At 43.8% G+C, this 21119-nt stretch overlaps 1 protein-coding gene across 1 annotated transcript in view; it reads left to right on the forward strand.

Annotated features, from left to right (window-relative positions):
- Positions 1–7932: 7932 nt before the first annotated feature.
- psmb7 (proteasome 20S subunit beta 7) overlaps positions 7933–21119 on the forward strand; it is a 61941-nt gene continuing 48754 nt past the window's right edge. Inside the window, exons 1-5 of the mRNA XM_043719696.2 lie at positions 7933–8054; positions 10293–10386; positions 14852–14949; positions 16917–17057; positions 20368–20483. Coding sequence (XP_043575631.2) covers positions 7993–8054; positions 10293–10386; positions 14852–14949; positions 16917–17057; positions 20368–20483 — 511 coding nt within the window. The 5' untranslated portion in view covers positions 7933–7992. The remainder of the gene's footprint in view (positions 8055–10292; positions 10387–14851; positions 14950–16916; positions 17058–20367; positions 20484–21119) is intronic.

Here is a 21119-nt window from a genome sequence, read left to right on the forward strand (position 1 = left end):
CATCTATCCTCACTCCATTCCCTGTCTCCCTCCCTCTGCCCCATCTATTCTCACCCCATTCCCTATCTCCCTCTCTCTGCCGTATCTGTTCTCACCCCATTCCCTATCTCCCTCCCCCCGCCCCATCTATTCTCACCCCACTCCCTGTCTCCCTCTCTCTGCCGTATCTGTTCTCACCCCATTCACTGTCTCCCTCCCTCTGCCCCATCTATTCTCACCCCATTTCCTATCTCCCTCTCTCTGCCCCATCTATTCTCACCCCATTCCGTCTCCCTCCCCCCGCCCCATCTATTCTCACCCCACTCCCTGTCTCCCTCTCTCTGCCCCATCTATTCTCACCCCATTCCCTATCTCCCTCTCTCTGCCCCATCTATTCTCACCCCATTCCCTATCTCCCTCTCTCTGCCCCATCTATTCTCACCCCATTCCCTATCTCCCTCTCTCTGCCCCATCTATTCTCACCCCATTCCCTATCTCCCTCTCTCTGCCCCATCTATTCTCACCCCATTCCCTATCTCCCTCTCTCTGCCCCATCTATTCTCACCCCATTCCCTATCTCCCTCTCTCTGCCCCATCTATTCTCTCCACATTCCTGGTCTCCCTCTTTCTGCCCCATCTATTCTCACCCCATTCCCTATCTCCCTCTCTCTGCCCCATCTATTCTCTCCACATTCCTGGTCTCCCTCTTTCTGCCCCATCTATTCTCACCCCATTCCCTATCTCCCTCTCTCTGCCCCATCTATTCTCTCCACATTCCTGGTCTCCCTCTTTCTGCCCCATCTATTCTCACCCCATTCCCTGTCTCACTCTCTCTGCCCCATCTATTCTCACCCCATTCCCCGTCTCCCTCTCTCTGCCCCATCAATTCTCACCCCATTCCCTGTCTCCCTCTCTCTGCCCCATCTATTCTCACCCCATTCCCTGTCTCTCTCTCTGCCCCATTTATTCTCACCTCATTCCCTGTCTCTCTCTCTCTCTGTGCCCCATCTATTCTCACCCCATTCCCTGTCTCTCTCTCTGCCCCATTTATTCTCACCTCATTCCCTGTCTCTCTCTCTCTGTGCCCCATCTATTCTCACCCCATTCCCTATCTCTCTCTCTCTGTCCCATCTATTCTCACCCCATTCCCTATCTCTCTCTCTCTGTCCCATCTATTCTCACCCCATTCCCTATCTCCCTCTCTCTGCCCCATCTATTCTCACCCCATTCCCTGTCTCTCTCTCTCTCTCTGCCCCATCTATTCTCACCCCATTCCCTGTCTCCCTCTCTCTGCCCCATCTATTCTCACCCCATTCCCTGTCTCCCTCCCTCTGCCCCATATATTCTCACCCCATTCCCTGTCTCCCTCCCTCTGCCCCATCTATTCTCACCCCATTCCCAATCTCACTCTCTCTGCCCCATCTGTTCTCACCCCATTCCCAATCTCCCTCCCCCCGCCCCATCTATTCTCACCCCATTCCCTGTCTCCCTCTCTCTGCCCCATCTATTCTCACCCCATTCCCTATCTCCCACTCTCTGCCCCATCTATTCTCGCCCCATTCCCTATCTCCCTCTCTCTGCCCCATCTATTCTCACCCCATTCCCTATCTCCCTCTCTCTGCCCCATCTATTCACACCCCATTCCCTATCTCCCTCTCTCTGCCCCATCTATTCTCACCCCATTCCCTATCTCCCTCTCTCTGCCCCATCTATTCTCACCCCATTCCCTATCTCCCTCTCTCTGCCCCATCTATTCTCACCCCATTCCCTGTCTCCCTCTCTCTGCCCCATCTATTCTCACCCCATTCCCTGTCTCTCTCTCCCTCTCTCTGCCCAATCTATACTCGCCCCATTCCCTCTGTCTGCCCCATCTATTTTCACCCCATTCCCTGTCTCTCTCTCTGCCCCATCTATTCTCACCCCACTCCCTGTATCCCTCTCTCTGCCCCATCTATTCTCACCCCATTCCCTGTCTCTCTCTCTCTCTGCCCCATCTATTCTCACCCCATTCCCTGTCTCCCTCTCTCAGCCCCATCTATTCTCACCCCATTCCCTATCTCACTCTCTCTGCCGCATCTATTCTCGCACTATTCCCTGTCTCCCTCTCTCAGCCCCATCTATTCTCACCCCATTCCCTGTCTCCCTCCCCCCGCCCCATCTATTCTCACCCCACTCCCTGTCTCCCTCTCTCTGCGCTATCTATTCTCACCCCATTCCCTATCTCCCTCTCTCTGCCCCATCTATCCTCACTCCATTCCCTGTCTCCCTCCCTCTGCCCCATCTATTCTCACCCCATTCCCTATCTCCCTCTCTCTGCCCCATCTATTCTGACCCCATTCCCATTCTCCCTCCCCCCGCGCCATCTATTCTCACCCCACTCCCTGTCTCCCTCTCTCTGCCGTATCTGTTCTCACCCCATTCCCTGTCTCCCTCTCTCTGCCCCATCTATTCTCACCCCATTCCCTATCTCGCTCTCTCTGCCCCATGTATTCTCACCCCATTCCCTGTCTCCCTCCCCCCGCCCCATCTATTCTCACCCAACTCCCTGTCTCCCTCTCTCTGCCCCATCTATCCTCACTCCATTCCCTGTCTCCGTCCCTCTGCCCCATCTATTCTCACCACATTCCCTGTCTCTCTCCCTTTGCCCCATCTATTCTCACCCCATTCCCTATCTCCCTCTCTCTGCCCCATCTATTCTCACCCCATTCCCTATCTCCCTCTCTCTGCCCCATCTATTCTCTCCACATTCCTGGTCTCCCTCTTTCTGCCCCATCTATTCTCACGCCATTCCCTGTCTCCCTCTCTCTGCCCCATCTATTCTCTCCACATTCCTGGTCTCCCTCTTTCTGCCCCATCTATTCTCACCCCATTCCCTGTCTCCCTCTCTCTGCCACATCTATTTTCACCCCATTCCCTGTCTCCCTCTCTCTGCCCCATCCATTCTCACCCCATTCCCTGTCTCCCTCACTCTGCCCCATCTATTCTCACCCCACTCCCTGTCTCTCTCTCTCTCTCTCTGCCCCATCGATTCTCACCCCTTTCCCTGTCTCCCTCTCCCCGCCCCATCTATTCTCACCCCATTCCCTGTCTCCCTCTCTCTGCCCCACCTATTCTCACCCCATTCCCTGTCTCCCTCTCTCTGCCCCATCTATTCTCACCCGGTTCCCTGTATCTCTCTCTCTCTGCCCCATCTATTCTCACCCCATTCCCTGTCTCCCTCTCTCTGCCCCATCTATTCTCACCCCATTCCCTGTCTCCCTCTCTCTGCGCTATCTATTCTCACCCCATTCCCTGTCTCCCTCTCTCTGCCCCATCTATTCTCACCCCATTCCCTATCTCGCTCTCTCTGCCCCATCTATTCTCACCCCATTCCCTGTCTCCCTCCCCCCGCCCCATCTATTCTCACCCAACTCCCTGTCTCCCTCTCTCTGCCCCATCTATCCTCACTCCATTCCCTGTCTCCCTCTCTCTGCCCCATCTATCCTCACTCCATTCCCTGTCTCTCTCCCTTTGCCCCATCTATTCTCACCCCATTCCCTATCTCCCTCTCTCTGCCCCATCTATTCTCACCCCATTCCCTGTCTCCCTCTCTCTGCCCCATCTATTCTCACCCCATTCCCTATCTCGCTCTCTCTGCCCCATCTATTCTCACCCCATTCCCTATCTCCCTCTCTCTGCCCCATCTATTCTCACCCCATTCCCTATCTCCCTCTCTCTGCCCCATCTATTCTCACCCCATTCCCTATCTCCCTCTCTCTGCCCCATCTATTCTCTCCACATTCCTGGTCTCCCTCTTTCTGCCCCATCTATTCTCACCCCATTCCCTATCTCCCTCTCTCTGCCCCATCTATTCTCTCCACATTCCTGGTCTCCCTCTTTCTGCCCCATCTACTCTCACCCCATTCCCTATCTCCCTCTCTCTTCCCCATCTATTCTCTCCACATTCCTGGTCTCCCTCTTTCTGCCCCATCTGTTCTCACCCCATTCCCTGTCTCACTCTCTCTGCCCCATCTATTCTCACCCCATTCCCCGTCTCCCTCTCTCTGCCCCATCTATTCTCACCCCATTCCCTGTCTCCCTCTCTCTGCCCCATCTATTCTCACCCCATTCCCTGTCTCTCTCTCTGCCCCATTTATTCTCACCTCATTCCCTGTCTCTCTCTCTCTGTGCTCCATCTATTCTCACCCCATTCCCTGTCTCTCTCTCTGCCCCATTTATTCTCACCTCATACCCTGTCTCTCTCTCTCTGTGCCCCATCTATTCTCACCCCATTCCCTATCTCTCTCTCTCTGTCCCATCTATTCTCACCCCATTCCCTATCTCCCTCTCTCTGCCCCATCTATTCTCACCCCATTCCCTGTCTCTCTCTCTCTCTCTCTGCCCCATCTATTCTCACCCCATTCCCTGTCTCCTCTCTCTGCCCCATCTATTCTCACCCCATTCCCTGTCTCCCTCTCTCTGCCCCATCTATTCTCACCCCATCCCCTGTCTCCCTCTCTCTGCCCCATCTATTCTCACCCCATTCCCTGTCTCCCTCTCTCTGCCCCGTCTATTCTCACCCCATTCCCTGTCTCCCTCCCTCTGCCCCATATATTCTCACCCCATTCCCTGTCTCCCTCCCTCTGCCCCATCTATTCTCACCCCATTCCCTGTCTCCCTCCCTCTGCCCCATCTATTCTCACCCCATTCCCAATCTCACTCTCTCTGCCCCATCTGTTCTCACCCCATTCCCAATCTCCCTCCCCCCGCCCCATCTATTCTCACCCCATTCCCTGTCTCCCTCTCTCTGCCCCATCTATTCTCACCCCATTCCCTGTCTCCCTCTCTCTGCTCCATCTATTCTCACCCCATTCCCTATCTCCCACTCTCTGCCCCATCTATTCTCGCCCCATTCCCTATCTCCCTCTCTCTGCCCCATCTATTCTCACCCCATTCCCTATCTCCCTCTCTCTGCCCCATCTATTCTCACCCCATTCCCTATCTCCCTCTCTCTGCCCCATCTATTCTCACCCCATTCCCTGTCTCCCTCTCTCTGCCCCATCTATTCTCACCCCATTCCCTGTCTCTCTCTCACTCTCTCTGCCCCATCTATACTCGCCCCATTCCCTCTCTCTGCCCCATCTATTTTCACCCCATTCCCTGTCTCTCTCTGTGCCCCATCCATTCTCACCCCACTCCCTGTATCCCTCTCTCTGCCCGATCTATTCTCACCCCATTCCCTGTCTCTCTCTCTCTCTGCCCCATCTATTCTCACCCCATTCCCTGTCTCCCTCTCTCTGCCCCACCTGTTCTCACCCCATTCCCTATCTCCCTCTCTCTGCCCCTTCTATTCTCACCCCATTCCCTGTCTCCCTCCCCCCGCCCCATCTATTCTCACCCCACTCCCTGTCTCCCTCTCTCTGCCCCATCTATCCTCACTCCATTCCCTGTCTCTCTCCCTTTGCCCCATCTATTCTCACCCCATTCCCTGTCTCCCTCTCTCTGCCCCATCTATTCTCACCCCATTCCCTGTCTCCCTCTCTCTGCCCCATCTATTCTCACCCCATTCCCTATCTCGCTCTCTCTGCCCCATCTATTCTCACCCCATTCCCTATCTCCCTCTCTCTGCCCCATCTATTCTCACCCCATTCCCTATCTCCCTCTCTCTGCCCCATCTATTCTCACCCCATTCCCTATCTCCCTCTCTCTGCCCCATCTATTCTCTCCACATTCCTGGTCTCCCTCTTTCTGCCCCATCTATTCTCACCCCATTCCCTATCTCCCTCTCTCTGCCCCATCTATTCTCTCCACATTCCTGGTCTCCCTCTTTCTGCCCCATCTATTCTCACCCCATTCCCTATCTCCCTCTCTCTGCCCCATCTATTCTCTCCACATTCCTGGTCTCCCTCTTTCTGCCCCATCTATTCTCACCCCATTCCCTGTCTCACTCTCTCTGCCCCATCTATTCTCACCCCATTCCCCGTCTCCCTCTCTCTGCCCCATCTATTCTCACCCCATTCCCTGTCTCCCTCTCTCTGCCCCATCTATTCTCACCCCATTCCCTGTCTCTCTCTCTGCCCCATGTATTCTCACCTCATTCCCTGTCTCTCTCTCTCTGTGCCCCATCTATTCTCACCCCATTCCCTGTCTCTCTCTCTGCCCCATTTATTCTCACCTCATACCCTGTCTCTCTCTCTCTGTGCCCCATCTATTCTCACCCCATTCCCTATCTCTCTCTCTCTGTCCCATCTATTCTCACCCCATTCCCTATCTCCCTTTCTCTGCCCCATCTATTCTCACCCCATTCCCTGTCTCTCTCTCTCTCTCTCTCTCTGCCCCATCTATTCTCACCCCATTCCCTGTCTCCCTCTTTCTGCCCCATCTATTCTCACCCCATTCCCTGTCTCCCTCTCTCTGCCCCATCTATTCTCACCCCATTCCCTGTCTCCCTCTCTCTGCCCCATCTATTCTCACCCCATTCCCTGTCTCCCTCCCTCTGCCCCGTCTATTCTCACCCCATTCCCTGTCTCCCTCCCTCTGCCCCGTCTATTCTCACCCCATTCCCTGTCTCCCTCCCTCTGCCCCATATATTCTCACCCCATTCCCTGTCTCCCTCCCTCTGCCCCATCTATTCTCACCCCATTCCCAATCTCACTCTCTCTGCCCCATCTGTTCTCACCCCATTCCCAATCTCCCTCCCCCCGCCCCATCTATTCTCACCCCATTCCCTGTCTCCCTCTCTCTGCCCCTTCTATTCTCACCCCATTCCCTGTCTCCCTCTCTCTGCTCCATCTATTCTCACCCCATTCCCTATCTCCCACTCTCTGCCCCATCTATTCTCGCCCCATTCCCTATCTCCCTCTCTCTGCCCCATCTATTCTCGCCCCATTCCCTATCTCCCTCTCTCTGCCCCATCTATACTCGCCCCATTCCCTCTCTCTGCCCCATCTATTTTCACCCCATTCCCTGTCTCTCTCTCTGCCCCATCCATTCTCACCCCACTCCCTGTATCCCTCTCTCTGCCCCATCTATTCTCACCCCATTCCCTGTCTCTCTCTCTCTCTGCCCCATCTATTCTCACCCCATTCCCTGTCTCCCTCTCTCTGCCCCACCTGTTCTCACCCCATTCCCTGTCTCCCTCTCTCTGCCCCACCTGTTCTCACCCCATTCCCTGTCTCTCTCCCTTTGCCCCATCTGTTCTCACCCCATTCCCTATCTCCCTCTCTCTGCCCCATCTGTTCTCACCCCATTCCCTATCTCCCTCTCTCTGCCCCATCTGTTCTCACCCCATTCCCTATCTCCCTCTCTCTGCCCCATCTGTTCTCACCCCATTCCCTATCTCCCTCTCTCTGCCCCATCTGTTCTCACCCCATTCCCTATCTCCCTCTCTCTGCCCCATCTATTCTCACCCCATTCCCTATCTCCCTCTCTCTGCCCCATCTATTCTCACCCCATTCCCTATCTCCCTCTCTCTGCACCATCTGTTCTCACCCCATTCCCTATCTCCCTCTCTCTGCCCCATCTATTCTCACCCCATTCCCTGTCTCTCTCTCCCTCTCTCTGCCCCATCTATTCTCACCCCATTCCCTATCTCCCTCTCTCTGCCCCATCTATTCTCACCCCATTCCCTATCTCCCTCTCTCTGCCCCATCTGTTCTCACCCCATTCCCTATCTCCCTCTCTCTGCCCCATCTATTCTCACCCCATTCCCTATCTCCCTCTCTCTGCCCCATCTATTCTCACCCCATTCCCTATCTCCCTCTCTCTGCCCCATCTATTCTCACCCCATTCCCTATCTCCCTCTCTCTGCCCCATCTATTCTCACCCCATTCCCTATCTCCCTCTCTCTGCCCCATCTATTCTCACCCCATTCCCTATCTCCCTCTCTCTGCCCCATCTATTCTCACCCCATTCCCTGTCTCTCTCTCTCTCTCTGCCCCATCTGTTCTCACCCCATTCCCTGTCTCTCCCGGAAGCCCTGACCCCCTCCTCCCAGGGAGAGGGAACCACTTCCGGGAAGCGCGGGGACTGAACATGGCGTCGCTGAGAGTTTGCCAGGAGCCAGTTGGTGGTTTCAGTTTCGAGAATTGTCGAAGGTGAGTCCCGCTCTGAATTCGAGATTCATCACTGATGTATTATTGTAATTCTGTCTGTCTCCCTGCCGCTGGAATCTGATTTATTGGAAAATATTCGTTTCTGCTTGTATTTGGCGATCGTGTCAAGGCGATCATGACTTAGCAGATTGACCTGATGTGGCTGAGTCATTTCTCCAGGTTTATGTATTTTTAACGTTTAAAAGTTAATGTCATGAAAAGAAAAATAATAATTCTATTGAATTCGTTTGTGTGAAATATATTAATGACGTATAAGTGTTCAAAATAAATCTAAATCGTGAATTGTGCTTAACTTTGTTTTAATCTGTTATTGAATGGGCGTTTTTAATTTTATTGGTGATTTTAATTTATTTAATTGAAACGTTCGCTAACAAACCGTTTTAAGTACTTGACCAATTTCTAGTATCTAAAAGAAATGAAGTTAACTTAAGGTTTTGTATTTTATGACATTTTAAGCTTTCTCAGCTATCTTTTTAGTTTTTACAAACAATTTCTATTGTTTAAATGTGAACGGATTTTAAGAATTTAAGGTAGAAATTCCTTCAATAATTTGTTTGTAGTTTCAGTTAATTTTATGGCGACCTAAGGGTTCTAGTAAAACTTAATGTTATGCCATGATAAATTGACGTAATGGTCTGTAATTGGATGTAGTGATTTGACATTGCATAATTGCAGGCATCATTCAACTATTCGCATGACCTCTTTAAAGAATTTTTAAAATTCCCACTATGAAAATATGACTTAACTGACAAAGCAACAAACTGCAGATGCTAGATATCAGACCAAAATAACAAAAACTTCTTAAATCTCAAGAATCAATAAGGAGAATGGACATGTTGATCTATCATCAGAATTTAATTTAGTTTTCATTATATGCCTAATTTTCTCTGGGTTGTGCAGATGTCAAGATTATTGGTTGAAGCTGAGATTTAAGAATAGATATCATTGATATGAAAAACATTGTAGAAATAAGGTAAATTAAATTTATGACTCTAACATGCAGCGGGTAAACACCAATATTGAATGGTTGGACCAATTTCTGAATTTGCTTACAAAATTGTATAATTTACTGAGAACAAAGGCATGAGGGATTTTCTGTTTAAAATCTTTCCCATCTTTATTGAAAATTATTCCTTAAAGATTATTTATTTGCTTGCTTTTCTCTGTGGGGTGGTTGCATATCCATGCTCTTCAATTCATCCATGTGTTGGCCAATATTTAGCTGCGACTTTCAATAAATGGACGTAAGTTTGCTCGCTGAGCTGGGAGGTTCATTTTCAGACGTTTTATCACCATACTAAGTAACATCATCAGTGAGCCTCCGGTGAAGCTTTCAATATATGTTGTCTTCAAGTGCTGAACACGACACAATTGTGCCTAATCCATTTGATGACCATTGCTCAGAATTGGATTCACTAGATCCATAGCAAGGACCCCAAATAATTTTGTCCCCTCACTTTATCCAGAGCACTAGGAACAGCTTCCATCTTCATTTGTTATCAGCAAGTTCAGAACAAAAGAAGAATTGAATTTGGAATCTTGTATTGTTAAGTAGATATTGGAGGCATTAAAAGAATCACTCAACATAATTAAATTACTGTAGGTGGATGTGAGTTAAAGTTGGGCAAAACAATGTTACATAATTGGTTGTTATGAGAAATATTTCTCCTCTCCCTTTTATGGCTGAGTTGTTTAAAGGCTTAAATATTTTCCTTTGTAGAATATAGAGTGCTTTCTAAGTTACACAGGACTTCAGTTTGTGCAATTAGAAGTACATTTTTTCACAATTGTGTACAGTTACTATGTGGTAAGGCTTGTGGTTATTCCTCATCAGGAGATGCAAGTGATATGCTGTGATGGCTTTGGGCATTAGATTGTTTGCTGTTGATGTCTCTGGCAATTGGATCGGTAACATGAATCTTTTCCATTCTGGTGACCTATTAAGACGGGCTTAAAAGTGCAAATTATGCAAACTTCACGGAGTGCAGTTTTACAACTACTTTGTGTCAGTGTGTAGTCGTACAACATCTAATAGATACTTTATTCTCTTATGAAGTTATTTTGCATCACATCAGTTTGACTGCACTTACCTGTGTGTAAAAAGAACAATTTATTTTTAAGTATGATTTTAAGCTGAAATTGAAAGCTGTTAGCTGAATAAATGAGTCTGGTATTTATGAACTTCTGTGGATCTTTAGTAATGTGCTTTGTTTATTATAGGAATGCATTTATTGAAGCTGAACTTACAAAACAAGGTTTGAAAGTTTTTGAAGCAAGAAAAACTGGCACCACTATTGCAGGAGTTGTATTCAAGGTATCATGTTTTCAAATGCTTGGATTAGTAAATATGAAAACAAACATCCTTTTTCAATGCAACACAGAAATCATGAATCTATGAAAACGGTGGCATTTTGGTGCAATTTATTAAACTAAACTTGTTTGAATGATATACTGAATCTTTATGTTGTGATATTAGATTAGATTCCCTACAGTATGGAAACAGGCCCTTCGGCCCAACAAGTCCACACCGACCCTCCAAAGAGCAACCCACCCAGACCCATTCCCCTACATTTACCCCTGACTAATGCACCAAACGCTACGGGCAATTTAGCATGGCCAATTCACCTAACCTGCACATCTTTGGACTGTGGGAGGAAACCAGAGCACCTGGAGGTAACCCACACAGACACGGGAGAATGTGCAAAATCCACACAGACGGTTGCCCGAGGTGGGAATTGAACCCAGGTCCCTGGTGCTGTGAGCCACCGTGCCACTCCTGCTGTGAGCTAACGTGACTGTAAATAAACTTGTATTAAACTGCAATTTGCAGTATGCCATTAAAAAGAAACTTGGGTAATTTTATAACATAAAATTGTGAAGTTTAGCGGTCAGTCACAGCTACTTGTGTTTAAAACTCAACAAGAAGTGACTATGCCATTGTCAAAAATAATTTGATCTTTCAGATAAATCTAATTTTTTCTGCTATATTGTCTAGTTGGGAGATTTCAAATTTTTAATACAGAGATCATATTCAAAATAACAACTAATATGAAACTAATTGTAAGTGTTTGGTTCAGGAGAAAGCACAGTCATACCCTAAAAATTAACCAAGTGATTTTGCCGTACAACTATGTACATTTGTTTGAAATGTCAGTACATTAGGTACTGACGGGTTGATAGTGAACAGAAGTGAAGAGGGCCACTGACTCAAAATGTCCACTCTCATCTTTCACCATTGCTGCTGCCAGACCCCCTGTGTTTCTTCAGAAATTTTGTTTTTGTTTCAGGTTACCAGCGTCCTCAGTTCTTTGTGTTACCAACAGGTTTATGTTTGTCATTCCATAACAAAATAACTTCAGTTAAATGTGTTGGCATTTTTATACCAACATTTACAACATAATTTTTAAGTCTAGTCATTTTTATCACCATTTTAAAATTTTTACTTGTAATTTTCTATAATTCATTGGGCACAATTTGTGATGTACATGCACACCTGTCAGCCTTAAGCTTTTGTCATGGAATTAAGGATTTGATCGTTTTCTTCTGACAGTTTTATATATTTTCTTTCACATTTTCAACATGCTGTTTATGTATCAGGAAATGATTTTTTTGCTCTTTTATGATCATATTTTTATGATGGAATATATGCTTGCAGATCAAAAATCATTTTGTTGCCAATCAAGTTCAGTCGGGCTGCACTAGTGAAAGACCAATATTGTAGTAGATTTGCTCTTTGCACCCATATTTTATATCAACAGGAACATCTCCAGGCTGCTGAGTATTAACACTGATAATCTAACATAAAAGTTTTTCAAAACATTTTTTTCGACTGTGAACTCTCTAAAGAGTTCAAAAACTTGGTTCAATGAAAAATCAATCTGATAGAATTGTACCTCTGAGACAGTCAAACTGTCAGAAAGCTAAGATTTCTGTAATTGTATATCTTGGCAGTTGCACTGACTAAAATTATTCCACAAATTTAGTTAGCCTTTCAGAAGTTTTGCAGAGAAACACATCAATTAAATTTTTTAATTTATTAACCTACATAGTCAGGTAAGATTGGGATAAACTTGATTAACCTTACTGATGTTGTACCATTACTCATTCATTTATAATAATGTAAATTTATATCAGGCATCAGAAGCCACATTCCTGGGTTTCCTGATAATGATGCTTTAATGTAACAATGCATTTGCTATTTGTGGGATGGCATTGACCTCATGCAAATATGTCCTGATGTTTACAGAATGGGGACTTGTAGTAGAATGTGAGAAAGTGAAAATGTAAGTTCTATTAGAGTCATAGAGATGTACAGCATGGAAACGGACCCTCCGGTCCAACCCGTCCATGCCGACCAGATATCCCAACTCAATCTAGTCCCATCTGCCAGCGCCCGGCCCATATCCCTTCAAACCCTTCCTATTCATATACCCATCCAAATGCCCATTGCAATTATACCAGCCTCCATCATTTCCTCTGGCAGCTCATTCCATACACGTACCACCCTCTGTGTGAAAAAGTTGTCCCTTTTATATCTTTCCCCTCTCACCCTAAACCTATGCCCTCCACTTCTGGACTGCCCCACCCTCAGGGAAAAGACTTTGTCTTTTAATCCTATCCATGTCCCTCATAATTTTGTAAACCTCTAGAAGGTCGCCCCTCAGCCTCCAACGCTCCAGCGAAAACAGCCCCAGCCTGTTCAGCCTCTCCCTATAGCTCAAATCCTCTAACTTTGGCAACATCCTTGTAAATGTTTTCTGAACCCTTTCAAGTTTCATAACATCTTTCCAATAGGAAGGAGACCAGAATTGCACACAATATTCCAACAGTGGCCTTACCAATGTCCTAGATAGATTTAGGGTGAGAGGGAAAGATATAAAAGGGACTAAGTTTGGAAATGAAATTGAAGATTGCTTTGTACATTTACTTCACTTCTTCGGATAATATGTTTAAAATTAAATGAAATGCTGACTTTGAAGGAATAGGACAAACCGATCATAATCATTTTTAAACAATCTGGTCAGACATGCTATGACACACCTCTGGAAGACATGTAACTTGAACCTTAAACCTTCTGGTCCAGAGATGGTGACACTACCATAGCGTCCAAGGTCTCTTCTAACTGACTGCAGTAAGCTTGTCGAACAAGGGATACTGGAGTGAAATCGGGAAACATCTCCTGCATAATGTGTAATAGAAACTGTCCCCCAGAAGATGGTAGATATTTAACAAATTGATGTTTTCAAGACTAATGAGAATCTTTTGCTAGCTAAGGGTATCAAGGGATACGGAACAAAAGTGGGTAAATGCAACTGAGATTAGCCACATTCTAATTGAATGGCAGAATAGAGTAAAGGGGCTTACATCTGTTGCTAAAATGACCTCAATTTAGTAAAAATGTTCCTTTTAAATTTTTTGAATTGAGAGAATCATAAAAAGTTTTTATTTACATTTTAAACAGTTTATCCACCATGTAGTTGTAATTATGTTAAGGTTCCAGTTTTAATCTGTTTTCACTGCCTTACACCTTAATAGCCTGTAAGTTTTTCATGATGTGTGAAACACTACTGTGTTGAGTAAAATGAGTGGAAATACCATTATTAGTAATACCTTTTTTGTGTTTCCACCTAGCTATCTGCAGTTTAAATTATCACATTGACCTGCCTTTTTTTTATTTAACCTATTTTTCTAATTAACCTGTTCAGAGGTTGTTAATCCACACCTCTGGAGCAGTTGCTTCCCAGTACAGGGACAGGGACACCAGCACTGCAAAAAGATGACTACCCATTTTTATAAAATACTAGGTTCGTAATGTTTCCAACTCTGACGTTTTTCTTAAGAATGCATTTCCATAGTAAGGCAAGTCTTCCCTTCTAAAATAATAATGCATTTCTGATAAAAGTTACTGCAGCAGAGGGCAATGCTCTTCATCTCCCAGTACGTACTTCATTGATGTGATTTTTCTGATTTGTGGCTATAATAAACTGCATAGTGCTATAATCAGTTTCCCAAAAATTTCAGTGTTAATTAGTCATAGGCTATTGTCCACCTAATTCTCCTATGTGTGCTGTTATGCCAGTCAATGAAGCAAGAAATGTCAAATCAATGACACCTGCCAATTCTACTGGTGGTATCTGTTTTACTAATAGAGGTCTTTGTTGTAAGAAATGTGAATTTAGATGGATAGATTTCAAGTCAAAGTGTGCAAAAGTTACTTACAAATTGTTAAAGTCACTTAAAAACTTGAAAAAACTATATAGAAACTTCACAAATTCATTTCAAGGATCATAATGAAAAGACTTGTTTTAAGTTGCGCTGCAGCATCTTCAAATCAAACATTTGCAAATTATTTTGGTGTCTGTTAAACTGCGGGTTGGTGATTAGCTACCATTTTTGATAAAAGCCAAAGAAATATGTCGGAGCAGTCTCTTCATCCAATCCTGCAGTGGAACCTTAACATAACTACAACTACATAGTGGATAAATTGTTTAAAATGTAAATACAAACTTTTTATGACTCAATTCCAAAAATTGAAAGGAACATTTTCGTTTCAAGAAGTTAAAACTGAAAACTGGTTACTTTCCACATTCGGATACAAATAAGCCACATTTAAACAATGCTGAATATGTTTTATGCTTTTCAAGCTTCATGTTTAAAAAACATCAGAAATTTGATGAGTGAAAAGTAGCTTAATTACACTCAGCACAAATGAAGAGCTTTCATGAATGCTCTTAGAATATCCTGATCTGCCCTTAAAACAATGTTTTTTTATCCTTAAGGATGGAGTCGTGCTGGGTGCTGATACGAGAGCAACTGAAGGCATGATTGTCGCTGATAAAAACTGCTCCAAGATTCACTACATTTCTCCTAATATTTAGTAAGTAATAATTCTGATATAACTATGAAAGAGAAAATTGGTTTGTGTGATGATTTCACTATTGTATGTACAACACGCTACTCATTTAAAGCTTAATGACTATGGCTAGAACTTAAATTGATGATTACATTGAATTCCTTGGGAAAAATTGAAAGACTGTTCCAAGTTGTGGTTATCTTTGCAAATTTTAAAATCTGTTTTAAGCAAATGCAAAGCAGAAAGTTATAGAGAGGATAAATGTCGTAATGCTTTGTTCATGTAACATCTCTGGTTATGACGAAGCGTCATGATCCTGAAACAACATGACTTTTTTTTTGCCATATGATGTGATCTGATGTATTTTCCTTCAAGCTGCTTTTCATGATTAGTTTCCATTATAGATCTTAATGTAAGCAATAACCAGACATAGAATGTTTTTTCCCATTGAGTCTGCTGTCCCATTCACTATGATCAAGATTGACTTTTCCCTTAACTGCACTTTCCTGTGGGCACCCCATATCCCTTGATTCCTTGAGAGATCAAAAATCTATTGAGCTCTGTCTTGAATGTATTCAATAATGCAACATTTACAACCTCTGGGATAGGTAGTTCCGCAGATTCACAACCCTCTGAGTAAATAACATATTCCAATTTCTGCCTTAAATGACCAATTCTTTATCCTGGGTTTGTGGTCTGTGTTCCAGATGGGGGAAATAACAGGTTATTGTAGAATATTTTGATAAAATTAGGTACAGTAAGAACAGTTGACTTAAAGGAACTAAATCACATCTGCAAATATAAGTGTGTCGAATTATCCAACAATCTGTAACCCTAGATAAAAGCAAATTACTGTGGATGCTGGAATCTGAAACCAAAGAAGAGAAAATGCTGGAAAATCTCAGCAAGTCTGGCAGCATCTGTAAGGATAGAAAAGAGCTGATGTTCTGAGTCTAACTGACCCTTTGTCAAAGCTTGTCAATTCTCTTCCTGGAATGCCTACCCTGAAGAAGTACTGCTCTTCTCCCAGGTTTGACATAGGGTCAGTTAGACTCGAAATGTCAGCTCTTTTCTCTCCTTACAGATGCTGCCAGACTTGCTGAGATTTTCCAGCATTTTCTCTTTTTTGGAATCTGTAACCCTACTTCACTCTTGATGCATTACATTCAACATCGTGGGAGGTAAAGTGATAGTATTCTCATCTGAGTCAGTAGGCCATGAGTTCAAGTTCTAGTCTAGAGATCTGAGGACATAATCCAGCCTGCTACTTCAATGGAATTGCACTGTTGGGTGTTAATGTTCAAAGCTGAGACAGATTTTTAATCAGTGAGGGAGTCTAGGGTTATTAGGAAAAGGCAGGAAAGCAGAATTGAGAATTATCAGGTTGGCTTTGATCTCATTGAATGATGGAGCAGATTTGATGGGCTGAATGGCCTGCCCTGCCCCCCCACATCTTTTGACCTTATGATATGTTAAAGGCTTTGACTAAAATACTGCATGGCACTATTTGAGGAAGACGAAAAGTTACCTTTGGTGTGTCAGTCGAGAATTATCCCGCAAATAATGCCACTGAAATAGGTTATCCACCCTTTATTTTCTTGTAGTTGTGGGATCTTTCTTTGTGCATACTGGGGCTATTTCTTGTATTACAAGGACAATTATCTTTCCAAACTACAGCATAAGCTGTGAAATGCTTCAGAGTGTCCTCAGGTTGTGATATTTGAGGTAAACATGTGAGTTCCTTCCTTAATTTTCTTGTCTGTTTTCCTGTCTTGTTTTTCTCTCTTTCTAATTTTGTTTATTTAGTGACGCAGTATGGTGAGTTTTTTGAAGCCCCTCATCACTGACACTATCCACTCTTTGAGAAGGCAAACTTATTAATTTACTGACCACCGGCAATGCCACAAGCAATTGCTAGCAGCACTTAAAATCATGGAATTTTGTATCATTTGAGAATTGTAACTGGCTGAGATTTCTGTAACCCTGTTTAGTTGCTGTGGTGCTGGGACTGCTGCAGACACAGAGATGACCACTCAACTGATCTCATCCAATCTGGAGCTACATGCTTTATCCACTGGACGCCTTGCACGTGTGGCCACTGCAAATCGCATGCTGAAGCAAATGCTTTTCAGGTGAATAAAACTTGGTGAAATTACAATTAATATTTAACTTGCCAATTTTATCCTAACTTAGAATTCAGATTTCTAACCGGCTGACGGTTTCAGTAATTCCATTGGGATTTTCGCAGCATTCACCTTCTGCTGTGGTTGCTAATTGGCAGTCTCAACTTCAGCAAATGTGATATGTATGTGAGCTGCTGCCTCTGGAGGCTTCTGCACCTCGTTAGTGGTGGTTTTCATGTTACTTACAAATGCAATGGCTATCCTGGAAGCAATAAGTATGTTGTTGCTGGAGGAACACTTAGCCCTGTTGTCCTCTGGCCAATAGACTGATAGTCTCTGACTGGCCATGTAGGCCAGGATGTGGTTTTGTGATCATTAGTCTGTACATGTTGTAATCCATGAAATATTACTGTGGAATCCACAGTGCATTGGAAGCAGGATGGTTTAGACAGTGAAGTCCTGAGGCAATATTGCAGGCTTGTGTCTTGTTACTGATCTGTAATACAAAGATGCCATTAGACAAAAATTGGTTATTGGAGTTAAGTCAAAAGTGTAAACTTTTACAGGCATGGCTATAACTTTGCTTTTCTGAATCTGCTCCACATAAGCACCTATAACCACTTAACTGTCAGGTTAAATCTATGAACTGAGGGTGGGTGAATCAGGTGGGTGATGGTGGATCAGTAGCTCATTTTACACACACTCCTACTTCATTGGAAAAGAAAATTATTGGAATTAATATCACAATTAATAATCGAGCTAATATCCATTTGTTTCTGGCATCCCAAGATTGGCCCAGCTACTTTCTTTGCACTTGACAGTACTTAGGGGAGGGAATGTAACAAAGTTTGGGAGAAGATTTGTAGCTCGGGTGCTCATTGTTGTGGTTCTGTTCACCGAGCTGGGAATTTGTGTTGCAGACGTTTCGTCCCCTGTCTAGGTGACATCCTCAGTGCTTGGGAGCCTGCTGTGAAGCGCTTCTGTGAGGAAACATCACAGAAGCGCTTCACAGGAGGCTCCCAAGTACTGAGGATGTCACCTAGACAGGGAACGAAACATCTGCAATACAAATTCCCAGCTCGGCCAACAGGGAATGTAACAGGCAATATATAACATATAGGTTGTACCATTTCTTAGGGATTGCAGCTCATTATTGATATATAGGACAATGGGCTGGAGCTAAGTATTAAAACCTCTTGTGCAAAAGCAAGGTACTGCGAGTGCTGGAAATATGAACTGAAAACAAAATTTTAAAATGTTCGCCGGGCCTGGTAACAATTGTGGAGAAAGCTGTGGAGTTTTCAGGTCACAATGTTTCATCAAAAGTGCTATTCTAAAACTAATATTTATTATGAGTTTATTTAATAAACTGAATTTGAATTCTCCATCTTGGTGGGATTTGAACTCACCATTACTGGATTCCTAATCCAGAAACATTGCCATTGTATTAGCATTGTCTGTCGAAACCAGTTTTTGTCTTTACTTCTTTTAAAGGACATGCTAACTGTTGAATAAATAGGCAGCCCTGGATGCAATCAAAGAACATGATCCTATTGTGGTTTTAATAGTTTATGATACCCTGGTTTTCTTATAATTTCCAAGGGTTTTAGCCATCATAGATCCATATCCATCTAACTTTGCTCAAGCATTCATCCTCAATTATCTTTTTCCAGTTTTAAATGGTCTGTACTGTATTCCAGTTACTTGTGCTCCTTAGGTGAATTGGCCATGCTAAATTGCCCATAATGTTCAGGGATGTGTAGGTTGGGTGTATTAGTCAGGGGTAAATATAAGGTTGGGGAATCCCTGCTACCGTTCTGAAACAAGGGGACAACATTAGCAATTTTCCAGTCCTCTGGTACCTCCCCAATTTTAAAGTGGCATGGTGACTCAGTGGTTAGCACTACTGCCTCACACCACCAGGGTGCCAGGTTCGATTTGGGCCTTCGGGCGACTGTCTCTGCAGAGTTTGCACGTTCTCCCTGTGTCTGTGTGGGTTTCCTCTGGGTGTTCCGGTTTCCTCCCACAATCCAACGATGTGCAGGTCAGGTGAATTGGCCATGCTAAATTGCCCATAGTGTTAGGTGCATCATTCAGGGGGAAATGGGTCTGGGTGGGTTACTCTTCGAAGGGTCAATGGACTGGTTGGGCCAAAGGGCCTGTTTCTATACTGTAGGGAATCTAATCTAATCTACTCTGCAAATCACCAATAATTAAATGTTATGTGACTAAAAGTTTGTCTTTAATTAGTGAGTTCATCCATTGTAAATTCTTGTTTTATCCCAATGTTTTTCCTTCCTTTATCATTGTGGAGCTGACATAATAATTTCTGGTCCAGTGCAGTCAACTATCTGGCTCCGTTTGTTTTCATACTCAAAAGCATCAGGTTATCCAGTAATAAATTGAACAACTAAGTGACACAAATAGGGACTCTGACCTAAAAACTCTGTACCATCAATTAATTTGGACAAGGCAATTTTGGTTTTGGGACAGGGATGTTAGAAATACTGAACAGGAAAAGCAGAACCTGTGGATAGACAAGTTAAGATAACATTTCTGAAATGTTATCACTGTTCTCTTCATAGACACCGTGTGACCTATTAAATATTTTCTGCAATTTCTATTGTTTCAAATTTCCTACATCCTATGGCACTTTGTTTTTCAATGGCATAGACTGAACCTCTCTAATATGTAATTTTTTTGATTTGCCTTTAGATGAGGGAAAGCATATTTTCATAAGTTCTTCTGCACCACTCTTAATCAAATGCTTTTGGTGACTTTGAAAGATTTGCTACACTACATCTGGAATATGATGCATGATGTAAAAGGAATCAGTGGTGGAGCCCAGAAGAGATGCATATTTCTAAATCTTGGTACTAATTTGCTACAAACTAAAACTGATGATCAGTTGTACCTATAAACCATTTTTATGTCCCACTATTGTGAGAGCTATAGTTTGAAGATTCTTTGATTTATTTTTGAGTTCCTGATCTTGGATGAAGCAGCAACTCTAAGGTACTTACCCTGCTGATTGAGAAAGCTTGTCAAAATTCAAGTGTCTTCAAGAAGGACCTTGTTAAAGGGGAATTGAAAACCTGTGATTAAGTGCCTTGTCTCTTATTTTTGAGTATCATGTATGTATTTTTAATGAAAAAGGAAGAAAATCATAGTGTTGGGTTAATATTTTCATCCACATTAGTTAGAGCCTTTTTCTACTCAAAACAAAGAAGTTAGATAGAATTCATATCATCAGTTGTCCTCCATGTGTAACTGTACCTCTGCTACTAAATAAAGCATCTATTAATTTTTCCTAAACTAGATATCAAGGATACATTGGTGCAGCACTTGTACTTGGTGGAGTAGATTGTACAGGCCCTCATCTGTATAGCATTTATCCACATGGATCCACTGACACATTACCATATGTAACTATGGGTGAGTGATTTTTTTAAGATTCCTCAATATCTTTTGCTTAAAGAAATAAAAATACCACAGAAAATCATTGTATTTTAAAAGACTGAATTCGGCATTGAGCACAAAATTTAATTAGATCATGGGTGCATTTGTTTTGAGGTAGAGGTATTGGTTTGATTTTTCAGAATTCTATAGATTTTAGAATGAACTGCAATTAGAAAGTAGCAAAAGGAATCATGTATTTCAAGATCAGAGCAGGAGAGAAAACGGTGCAATATGGCTGTTAGCTAATATCAGCAATAAGGTAGATACTAGATGTGTTAGTCTGATGGGTAACAGTACTTGCAAACCAGTACAATTAGTTAGAGTCAAAATTGACTTCTTAGAGAGAGAGACTACATTTGATGAGTTTCTGAGGGTTTTAATTTGCAGTATAGTGAAGGGAATATCCGTGAGTGTAGCGTATTTGATTATTCAATTAGTCACATTATTATATGAAGTCAGGACGGATGGGAATATGGATAATGTATTAACTTGGATTGAGAAATTGATCTGGGTACAAAACAAAGAGTAAGAATGAACAGGTAATTTTTAGGTTGGCGGGATGCTGCAAAGATTAATGGTATTTGAAATTTCTTTTGAGGGTATCCAGACTTT

The sequence above is a fragment of the Chiloscyllium plagiosum genome, unplaced genomic scaffold, assembly GCF_037043375.1.
Source record: "Chiloscyllium plagiosum isolate Xiang-an unplaced genomic scaffold, Cpla_swu_hap1 HiC_scaffold_21, whole genome shotgun sequence".
NCBI classification, from domain to species: Eukaryota; Metazoa; Chordata; class Chondrichthyes; order Orectolobiformes; family Hemiscylliidae; genus Chiloscyllium; species Chiloscyllium plagiosum.